An 11,732-nucleotide genomic window follows, 5' to 3' on the forward strand; every position below is an offset into this window, starting at 1 on the left:
ATTATTACTATTATTAATGTTGTTTTTATTCTTGTTCTTGTTCGTGTCGTTATGATTGTCATTACTACTATTATTATTAATATTAGTATTCGTTTTATACCGTCTGAATTTCAAACATTTTTCTTTTATGATTGGGGAATCTCAATCAGGAACTGTCACAATATATATTGCAATCCAGTAGTGAACGTTATATTGTCACATTGTGAGTGGTTCGTTGTTAAACGTAATTAAAGATTATAAATGGGCCCCTGCCCCTCTCCCCTTTCTCTCTCTCTCTCTCTCTCTCTCTCTCTCTCTCTCTCTGTTCGTGAGGAGTGTTGGAAGATTAAGTAAACCTACCCTCTGGAGAAGATCGGCAGACTGAACAGGCGGCTGACGACATAACCAAGGCCTGGAGTCAACAACAGCTGAGGAATACATTTCAGTTTTTGTTTTAGTAGAGGGTTTTACGGCGCTCGCAACTGCATAAGGTCATGTGAGCACTAAGGGTGGATGTCAACAGAGAAGTCCAAACGAGGAATCAGACTTACTCTGCTCACCTCTCTAGCTTCAACAGCACAAAGTCTGCTTCAACTATCAAGGCACCCCGGAAATAGCAGGTCACAAGAGTGTGACAAACATACAAAACAAGTAGAGAAAAAATGATGATAGTACGGATTAGGAAAGAAAAAGCAGTAGTTCCCTGTTGCAGTTCAGGCACAGTTATGAGCATGACATTGAGGAATCAGCCCATTTACAATTCTAATGTGCATAAGATCATGTTAATATCCCCCCAATGGGAATGGCCTAAAGACACTTCAGTCAGTAGCACCGCCCCGGGGGGTAGGAATACATTCACAGTTTGCAATTAATGATAATTCGTCAATCAATATTTTCCAGTAAAATCCGCACAGAAATGTTAAAGATCTCTTGGTGGTCTAAAATTGATAAGAGTAGGCTTCGGCCTCCACCCGTGCAAAATAAAAAATTTCCTACCAACTGAAAAGGTTTAATGTGTCCCATGAGCTCATCTGACCTTATGCAGTTGCGAGCGTTGTAAAACACTAAGCAAAAATTTTTTTAAAAGAAGGCCAAAAGATCTTAATACAATGTACCTTTTGAGAAATTCTTGGGCGATGTGTCTCTGGAAATACCCCTGGAAAAGCAAAGGAATTCTTATCACTGAGACTTTTACGACATAAACAAGGAAATATACATATATATATCATATATATATATATATATATATATATATATATATATATATATATATATATATATATATATATATATATATATATATAATAAATAAATACATTTTATTAATGAAATGGCCTTGCAAAAAAACTCCTTAAACAAGTAAAGGAGTAGATATCTAGAAATAAAGAAGGTACCAATTATTTCATGTACTGAACTACTCAAACTAACAAACTGACAACACTTTGGCTTTCTATAGACAGGTACCCATTCCCACCTGGATGAAGCACAAGGAAAAGTTCATGACATAAGGTGCCTTTCCCAAGGACAAAAACATCAAGCCCCTGATCCAGTTCGAACCCATGACCTTTCGGTAGCCTAATCACAAGACTACCAACGCCACATTCTTACTCTGACAAAGTACTGTGCGTGTGTGTGGGTGTGTATGTGTGTGTGGGGATGTGTGTGTGTGTGTGTGTGGGTGTGTGTGTGTGTGAGTGTGGGTGTGAGTGTGTGTGTGTGTGTGTGTGTGTGTGTGTGTGTGTGTGTGTGTGTGTGTGGGTGTGTGTGTGTGTGGGTGTGCGTAAGGGTGTGTGTGTGGGTGTGTGTGGGTGTGTCACGACGCAGTGGAATCAGGCGCTCATCAATTTTTGGGCATATGGGGTTATTGGTATCATCTTAACGCCTGTTTTTTAACCTTCCTAAAGAGGGAAAAATATCCATCCATGTTGTTCTTTAGACTTCTTCTTTATTTACCTCAGAAATCATTATTAGTTTTAGTAAGAGCTTTACGGCACTTGCAACACAATAAGGTCATATAAGTGCTGAAGATTTGAGGTGTTAAAAGAGAGTAACAAACACAAAAAAAGAAGGGGGAGAGATAAACACGATAGATGTTTGATAGGAAAGAAGAAGCAAACCACATCAGAGCACCCGCCAACCACCCACTCAGAAATCAGAAATTAGAAGAAAAGTATAAATTACATCAATTACTAGACAGGATAAAACACACAAAGTTACAAAAGTACCTTTTACAAATAATCATACCTCCATTCAGCATTGTCAAAGATTGCATGACAAAGGAAAGCTTTTTACTGTTGCTCCTGTCAGCAAAGAAAAACATGTACTGGTTATCACTAACAGACATAAGTACAATTGAACATGCTCAAAAGGCTGCTTGCCCAACCCAATCACCGGCACAAATGACCATTTCCCACTTTCCCCCCTTGTCCTTTTAAAAAAAAATTATAATGGCAGAGTCCAAGAGGTCTGCCTGTCTTAGGGCACCACTTTTCTCCTCCACAACGGTTGGCCATCTTAGACAATATCAACCATTTATATATTTATATATATGGGAGATTTCACTCATATTTTGGAAGCATAAGTTGACTAAAAACAGAGCACCTCATAACTCAGAAGAAAAAAAGAAAGATTTTTACCATACGTAAACACATTAACGGTAAGAGTGAGGTCAAGAAATAACTTTGTAATAGAGATCATAATTTTTTTAAATACAAGTGTAGATTCATATCTTCTTTTTTCTATTGCTTTGCCAGCAATTGGACATTCATTGCATTTCTAACCTTTGTGCAATAAACCACTCCGTGCCTCGCCAGAGATATAAATCTAGTACCACAATTAGCAGGACCGGCCTCAGACTAAACCTCACCTGGCCAACAACTCCAGAGCCACCGTATCTCCGTAGTCATGAGACAGCACATGGGCAGACGGCACGCTCAGTTTCTCTAACAGAGTCTCCACTATTTCAGCCTGCTCAGCTATTGTATAAGTGTGATCTTCCTGGAAAAATAATAATAATAATAATAGATAACATTTGTATAGCGCAAATCCCTGCTCAACAGCAAGCTCAATGCACTTTACAATCTATACTATTACCCCAGCAGACCTGAAAGCATTCTGAAACAAACTCAACTTCCTGGGAAGCATACAGTGCAAGCAGCTGATTAAGCGCTCAAATACTAACATACTGACAAGATCTTTAACTGTCTATGGCCGGGTACCCATTCCGACCTGGGTGAAGTGAGGAAAATTTGTGTAAAGTGCCTTTCCCAAGGACACAACGTCGGGCCCGCAGCTCGAACCCCCGAACCTGCAACCTCACGATTATGAGTCCGGTAGCTTAACCACTAGGCTACTGACACCTAACACTAACATACCACAGAACATGACAATACATAGAAGTGAAAAAAATTTAAAAAACTTAAGTGCCCTTTGCTTTCCCCCCTCCTAATTCTGAACAAAATTCCTAACACAACTCGCGACCTCAGTGCTTTTTTGTCTTATCTCCATTTTTAAAAACAGTGAAAACAGTTCATAACAAAGAGTGAGCTTTAGAAGAAGTCACATTTTCACTGTTAAAAATAATGGAGATAGAACAAGAAAGCACTGAGGTCGTGAACTGTTTTTTTTTTGTGTTTTTTTGTAAAGTGTTTTACGGCGCTCGCAACTGCATAAGGTCTTATGTGCGCGCGGGACACACCTAATATTTTCAGTTGGTAGGAAATTTTGAATTTTGCCCAGGTGGGGGCCGAAGCCTACTCTTATCGATTTTAGACCACCAAGGGATCTTTAACGTGCGCAACTTGCACACGGGCCCTCCGAGATTTTTCCCCCTTGTCCGAGAAGGCTAGGTGTAGATCTTTCCTACCAGAAGATCAGGGGTGTGGCAGAAAGACAGCAGTAAGGAGGAGCCAAGGAGTAGCAGTAGAAAGGCTGCAGAAAGAGTCAGGAACCCAGAGGAGGGGGCAGGAGGTGAGGGGGTGGGGGCAGAAAGTGGAAATGAAAGCAGACAACAGAACATTGCAAGAGAGCAGGAAAGGAGGTGAAAGGAGACAATTTTAGAGAAGAAAATTTTTCGGTCGCTACCCGGATTCGAACCCGGGACCTTTGAATGAGAGGCCAACACCTTAACCTCTAGGCCACGAGAGCCCCCTGCGAACTGTTTGGGCGTGGAGCAGCAAGCTGCATGGCTGTATGTTACGTGGACTAGAGAAAATAAAAACTTTATATGGGGGGGGGGGGGGGCATTGCAGATGGGATCGGGTCGGGTTTGGTCGGGCCGTCCGTTCGCCTGAAAACAAATGCGTTTGTTTTTCAGGCGGCCAATTGGGCATGATCGGCTTGAGCCACGATAGCCGCTTTGCGCCCTCAATCTGGCTAACAAACCGCCCCAACCAGACCCCATCCCCCAATGGGCACCTCGTATCAGGGCAATGCAGCGCAAGCTCATCAATACAACCAAAGGCAGCATTAACGTATACATCCAAAACTTGTTTTCAATGAAACATTCAACAGAAATTCCCATATATAATTAGTCTCAGCAGAGGTCATAATGGTCACACAATTCCCTTGCACTATGACTGAAGAACATGTCAACATTTTTAGAAAAACATTATCCCTAAGGTTATCAAACACTTGTCTACTTAGGATATGGCTTTGAAAATATAGATAATATATGTATTACATATGTATATCTAAATTCAAAAAGAACATTACGGCAAAAAATGACTAAAAGAAACACTTATTCACTCCAAACTCTTAGTTTCAACATTTTAAGTAAATAATTTTTGTCTCTCTGTGTATCACACTTTTTCCGATAAGTACTAACTGATAAGCGATGCACTTGCTGCATTTTTATAAAAACTTTACTAATATCGAAGTCGGAAAAACAACATGAATTATGCACATCAGACAAACTATATTGGGCATTCATACGATTCAAACCCATCTAATTACTTACTGGCTTGTCACTGAACCCATAGCCGAGAAAATCCAGCATTATCACACGAGAAAACTGGCTCTTCATATCAGGTAGGATCTGGAAGACACAATCAAGAAACATTTTTCAAAAACTTTACAAAGGAAGGATAACTTTTCTTACAAATTAACCATTGTTATGTTTGTTACCAAGAAGTAAGTATTCTGACAGAGGTCTTAACTATACTATACTGCTTATATTCATCATTTAAAAACATTCATTGCCTAACCTCCTCCTTTCCTGGAGACTTTCCAACCCCATTCGCATAAAAACAATATAACCTGTACACACATAAAAATATACATCTATACAGTTATGCTGTACCAAATAAATGTGAAGGATTTCTATATATACATGAAGTACTCTGAGAAAATGGTGAGCATCATTTTAAAAAATCCAAAATTAGGAACACTCCTCTTCAACAAGATACAATAAAATAAAGGCAAATAAACATTGTTTCATAATAAGCTAAGAAATGAAGACATTTACTTTCGGTAAAAGCAGAAAGAATGAAAAGCAATATACTTCTGTACAAAATCTTCCCAACTCCCACTATAACTCACTTTGATCCAGTCATAGCTGCTGGTAGGAAAGCCATGGAGACAGACTACAGGTCCAGATGAACCTTGACCTTTTTCATCTTGGGATAAGACAAGGAATAGAGTGCATGTTGTTATACAGGGTACCCGTTACAGATGGGATCAGCGGGGTTGGGCGATGCTGACCCACCATAAAGGGCACCCCGTATTAGATAACAATTATAAGTATGTATTCTGTCAAAATATTTGCCCACAGTTCAAAAACGTTATCGTTTTTCAGACTGCTGTCTGACAGTTACATTGTGAGATTCCACTCAGTTTACACTACACCAAAGAGTCTACATAACAAGAGGGGCCACTTCTCTCTTTGAGCCAATTAAAAAAGTGTCCTCAAAATTGGGTGGCGCCCTCTTCGCAAATGCACACCCTTTGCGAACAGAGTTACCCTACTTGAGTTTAAAAATTCAAAGTGAAACTAGCAAGTTTTTGAATAAATTTCGGAAGAACGCCTTTTTAAAATGGTTACGCTGACAAAATACCTCTTCCGCAGGAAAGGGTGATTGTTCTCTTCGTTTAATTTGACTTAAGAATGAAAGGTGAGAGGTCATTAAAATTTTTAAAACCTAAAACTCCACACTGAATGAACCCGAACTGCTGATGAACAGCAGTCGATCTGCGCAAGCAAGGAGGTGATATTCCTATTCTTCTTCTGGAAAAATGAAAGAGAGCTTCAAAACAGACTGCAGCACCATCTGAAGCAAAGAGCGAACTTCCGGCGGACACTTTTTTGGCTAAGTGGCCAATCTTGTTATGTACTATCTTTGACTACACGCAGTCTAGTATACTGTCTAAGAACAGTGAAAGGAAACTTGAGTAGCTTGATGTATTGTTAAGAGAGAGTAACTGTGTGTGGTTGTGATCGTTGTATTATCCGAGTTATGTCTTTTGTATCTTTTGTGTATCACATGACCATTAAGATGTGGGTTTTCACAAGCCACGGCAGTTCAGTTCAGAATAAACTCTCGAGCGAGTAGCATGTGGCGTGTTGAAGATATTATGTTGTTGTTGTTGTTATCGATCCAGCAACAGCTGGGCTCTCGCCCTTCTGTCCGTGAAGATATTATAAGTTTGTACCTTGATGTGACGCTAACAGAAACATAAATTAGACTCCAAATTTTGTGAACTAAAGGCTCAGAAACCGAAAGATATTTTAAAATTCTGAACACTCAAACACAATAATTATAATGCAGTGCAATCTTGACCATCCAGAGTCGTGTATCTTTGAGTAAATGGCATTTATTTTTGTTGCTCTAATATAGGGTTTGTTCCTTTATGTCCATAGTATAAAGAAAGAAATTGGGTTATATGTTACTTTCGCCCTCAATAACACAGAAACATTTTCCAGGATAGGTATTTTTAACCCTAATTTGCACATATATATATATATATATACTCACCAACAAAAAATATTTTCCGTTTGCCTACACTGAGGAATTCTCCTAACTGTTTCCATTGCTCCAGCCGGGACGACAACGGTGGCTGTGGGTAGCTGATGAACACTGCCACAAGACCAACCGCGACAGCGCACGATACAAAATGGCCGATCATTATCTGGGGGGGGTCAATATAAAGTTATGTTTAAATTTGAAAAATTAATAAATACAATAACAACTTAGTAGATTAAAAACAACAATTATTATGACATAATGACGTCGATGAAAATTTAATGCCAATATATGATGAAAATAATAGTGAAGCTTACAAGCAAGGCGAATGTTGTCACCAAAATTCTACATATCATAATAAATAGATCTAGATGTCATCATGTATATGTGAAGCGTGCTGACAAAATGAGTTACTTCTCGCGATCCACAAACGGAAATATTGGCCAAAAGTCCACATTATAGGGTCCGATTAGTAGATTTTCTATTGATGCCACATTCTTTTTGTATAACGTGCTTTTTATTATTCCATACTTATAAATTGTAAAGACTTCACCCAATAGCGTGATGTATCTATTTCCATAAGGCTTGGATCCGCAAAGTAACTCATTTTGTCAGCACGCTTCACATATATATAGCAGCCTACATGTAGGCTACATATAATTATACAAAGTAAAAGTCACAAAAAACTGTCTAATGACCTTTAAAATTAAACATTCCTCACTATTTTTCTTTTGGATGATGATGATGAAGACGAGAATGATGGTGATGGTGGTGATTCTGAGGATGAAAATGATGATGATAATGTTGAAGATAGTGATGGTATAAAAATATGACTCTACACGAGATAATATCAACAACGCCTAAAATATCCTAAAAGACTGATTTATAAAGTCGTAATCATAACTGAAATAACATCAAGAACAAATCTGCATATATTTAGGTATTACCACCAGTCAGGTCGTTCAGTGTTTCCACTTGAATTTGAAGTTTCAACTCCAGTAGGCTACATAGGCACTTTTGTGAATCCGAGTAGACCCTACCAGATATGCACCTGCAAACTAATATTTTGAAAAATTCTTGACTGTGGATTCAAGTCTAACTCTAGCCTTGGAGGCTTCTAAGAAGTGGAGGCCCTTAATAAAGAATCAGACTGTAGCCTTCCAGTAGTAGAGATCTACTATATCTAGTGACTTGGTAAAAGGAGGGGAGTCCTTGCTTGAGAATGCACTTTGGCCTTTGACCCCTTACCTTGGGCCATCAGTGTCCATTGTTACAGTTCTAGGTAGGTCATGACCACTGACCAAAGATTCAGGCCAATTATACAGTAGGGTTAGGAGGCCTGTACTCAGACTGTACTGACTAATACTATATCTAGATCTAGATTAGATCTAGAATCTAGACCTACTGAGTTTAATTTTCATTATAATTGGCTATTTTTCTTTAGTAGTAGGCCTTACGTGCTCATTAATTAGTAGATCTTGTAAGCCTGGGACTGGGACTACAACAAATTCCAGTTCTCGCACAGGAAGGAAAAGCACAGATTCTAATCACAGATGGATGAGATAGACGGATGATCCAAATCATTGATCAATAGTGATAGCATCATCAATCAATAAAACAAGCGCGAGTGTTGATTTTATCCGGTGTACAGTCCAGTCCAGTGACTTCTAAAGAACAAGTTCTTAGACAAATGAATATATGGAGAAAAAAAACCGACTCGTAAAGGCTATAAAAAAGATACAGCAGTAGTGCAAACCATTTATTTAAAACTAATATTTATTATTATTGTTATCTATTAGGGGCCGATAATAAGAGACTAGATCAGATAAAAATCTATCATTATTATTGTTGACAACACCTTCGAAAATTCTCCAAGTAGATATAGGCCTAAGTCTTAGCAGTATAAAAACATATCATGAATGCGGGAAATTATTATTTTGAATCCCTCTATACCAGTAATTAATAATAATAAGGAATAGAAATCTAATAATCATTACATTGTATTATTATTATTATTTTTATTATTATTATTATTATTAATTATTATTATTATTATTATTATAAAATAATAATTATAATAATGATAACAATTACAATAATATTAACAATAATATTAATTAATTAATTATAATAATAATAATGATGATGATGATGATAATAATAATAATAATAATGAAAATAATAATAATAGCAATAATGATAATGATGATGATACGGATCACGATGACAATCGTAATGATAGTAGTAGTATTGTTTCACTGGAGCCCCTGTAAACAAGCTATTAGATAGATAGATAGATAGATAGATAGATAGATAGATAGATAGATAGATAGATAGATAGATAGATAGATAGATAGATAGATAGATAGATAGATAGATAGATAGATAGATTTTGGCGCTCATATGACCTTATGCAGTTGCGAGCGTCGTAAAACCTCTACTAAAACTAAGATAGATAGATAGATAGATAGATAGATAGACAGACAGACAGACAGTCAGACAGACAGACAGACAGACAGACAGACAGACAGACAGACAGACAGACAGACAGACAGACAAACAGACAGATAGATATTATATGTATGTATGTGTGTGTCTGTTTGTCTGTCTCTTGAGTCTGTGTGTGAGTGTGTGTTCTGTAAGCGCAAGCGCGCGCATGTGTGAGTGTGTGTGTCTGTGTGTGTGTGTGTGTGTGAGTGTGTGTGTGTGTGTGTGTGTGTGTGTGTGTGTGTGTGTGTGTGTGTGTGTGTGTGTGTGTGCTTATTTGTTTTGAATCTCCTCCCTTTCTCTCTCTCCCTCTTTCTAGCTTCTCTCTCTCTCTTTCTCTCTCTCTCTCTCTCTCTCTCTCTCTCTCTCTCTCTCTCTCTCTCTCTCTCTTCTCTCTCTCTCTCTCTCTCTCTCTCTCTCTCTCTCTCTCTCTCTCTCTCTCTCTCTCTCTCTCTCTCTCTCTCTCTCATTAGCAGACAAGGCGCTCTCGTGGTCTAGAGGTAGGGTGTTTGCATCTCATTCAAAAGGTCCTGGGTTCGAAACCTTACAGTGTCGAAATATTGTCTTGTCCGAAATGTTCTTCTGTCCCCTCTTTCCCTATTCTCTAGTTATATTTTGTCATTTGCTTTTAGTATACACCTGACCTCTCACCCCAAACCTCCGGCCTCCTTTTAGTTTTTTCTGCTGCTATTCCTGACACCAGCGGCGTCACGTGGGTTGCAAACAAAGTGGTGCATAATTAGAAAGTGAGCAAATGGGCAACAGGCTTAGTAGCTACTATTAAGATTTCTAGAGAAAGTCAGTTAGAATCTGCAGGATATCCGATAATCTACATCTATCGATATTTAGAACTAGTTTCTAGATCTAGATGAAACCGCTTAAAAGCTGCAATAAAGTGAAACAATACTAACAACTCACTATGCTCACAATCTGAGAAGATTTAAAGATTTCTAATTACTGTACTTCGTGTAGCACCAGGACTTGCTACACAATAGAGAGAGACAACAGTGTCGATACCCATTCTTCACTGAGTTACCGTAGACTCTACTTAATAGTGTTACAGTAGATAGGCTCGCGGAAACTTGGATCAAATTTTTAGCTTGCACCGAACTGGTGCTGCGAAGAGCAGTTTCATGTACCTTTCTTCTTGTGTGGGAAGAACGATGCCTAGATTTCTCTACAGTGACAAAAATAACTTTGGTGCAAAAGATTTTGCTTGCTCCCAGCAGACACTACCGCAAGCGGTGCGACGAGCATAAACCCTCCTCGCCATCTGTCTCTTCACTGGCGCAGCCAGCGGGTGACGGATCGCAAAGATGTAGTAATGTAGATTTAGAGCACTGACTGGTTTAGAACAATTAGAAAAGGGGGCGGGGGGTGAGAAGGCCAGGGTTAGGTGGAGCGCTTGCACCAATTGCACCAATGGCGCCCCACCACTGCCTGACACCTTATTACTACTGCTGTCTTTCGGAGTAGGTAAGATTGAACACGTACCTAGCCTTCTCGGATAAAGGCGAACATTCTAATTCGAGGTACCGTTAGCAAGTCGCGCACGTTGAAGATCCTAAAATCAATAAGAGTAGACTTCATTTGCCACCTGGGCAACATTCAAAGTCAATTCTTACCTAAACTGAAAATGCTCTAGTCAGTACAAAAAATGTGTTTCGACGGGGTAGAATCAGGCGCTTGTCAATTTTTGCGCATCTGGAGTTGTTGGTATTATCTTAAAGCTTGTTCAATTGACCCTGTTTCTATGAAAACATCTGTCTTAAATAGAAGTTGAGCTATTTGCGATTGAATGAGGTCGGGGATGCCTGGTTTTAGAGGTAAAATACACGGGAAAATGGCCGTCAAAGTTTGTTGATTTCCAAATCTTGAAATACTTGAAACTGAAAATGTACATTTGTTGAGTATTTAATCAATGGTTTTCTGTAAAATCCACATAGAAATATCTTTTTAATGGACATAAAAGCTGTTGAGCCCCCCCTCCCCCACCTCAAAAAACAAAAAAATAGAGGACAAAAATGTCAGATTGGCGAAAAAATGTCGATATCTTCGATTTCATTATTTTGACAAGTGCCTGATTTCATCACGATGCCTCACAAATAAGAAATCGGAAAGTGGGTGCCTGAAAGCAAGAAATCTGAGTAGAAAAAAAGGTCACATAGGGAAAAATCAGTTGCTCTGCAGGTTGAAGACAGCAGGCTATAACTCTCTTACTCTCCCAGGGTCTAACACCGAAACGCAAAGAAGAAATCTCTCTCTCTCTCTCTCTCTCTCTCTCTCTCTCTCTCTCTCTCTCTCTCT

General features: G+C 38.8%; 1 protein-coding gene across 3 annotated transcripts in view; it reads right to left on the reverse strand.

Moving 5' to 3' along the window:
* Positions 1-8,776, reverse strand: part of LOC101864581 (mesoderm-specific transcript homolog protein) — a 14,609-nt gene extending 5,833 nt beyond the window's left edge. The window contains exons 1-8 of one of the 3 annotated variants that reach the window (XM_005112317.3): positions 7,889-8,776; positions 6,951-7,104; positions 5,518-5,594; positions 4,937-5,014; positions 2,846-2,976; positions 2,224-2,279; positions 1,095-1,135; positions 340-407 (exon numbers count right to left, since the gene is read on the reverse strand). In XM_005112317.3, the coding sequence (XP_005112374.1) occupies positions 340-407; positions 1,095-1,135; positions 2,224-2,279; positions 2,846-2,976; positions 4,937-5,014; positions 5,518-5,594; positions 6,951-7,101 (602 nt within the window). In that variant the 5' untranslated portion in view covers positions 7,102-7,104; positions 7,889-8,776. Of the gene's footprint in view, positions 1-339; positions 408-1,094; positions 1,136-2,223; positions 2,280-2,845; positions 2,977-4,936; positions 5,015-5,517; positions 5,595-6,950; positions 7,105-7,885 lie in introns of all 3 variants that reach the window. The other 2 variants (XM_005112315.3, XM_005112316.3) reach the window with 2 other exon arrangements.
* Positions 8,777-11,732: the final 2,956 nt, after the last annotated feature.

This window comes from Aplysia californica, unplaced genomic scaffold (genome assembly GCF_000002075.1).
Source record: "Aplysia californica isolate F4 #8 unplaced genomic scaffold, AplCal3.0 scaffold01235, whole genome shotgun sequence".
Lineage (NCBI taxonomy): Eukaryota > Metazoa > Mollusca > Gastropoda > Aplysiida > Aplysiidae > Aplysia > Aplysia californica.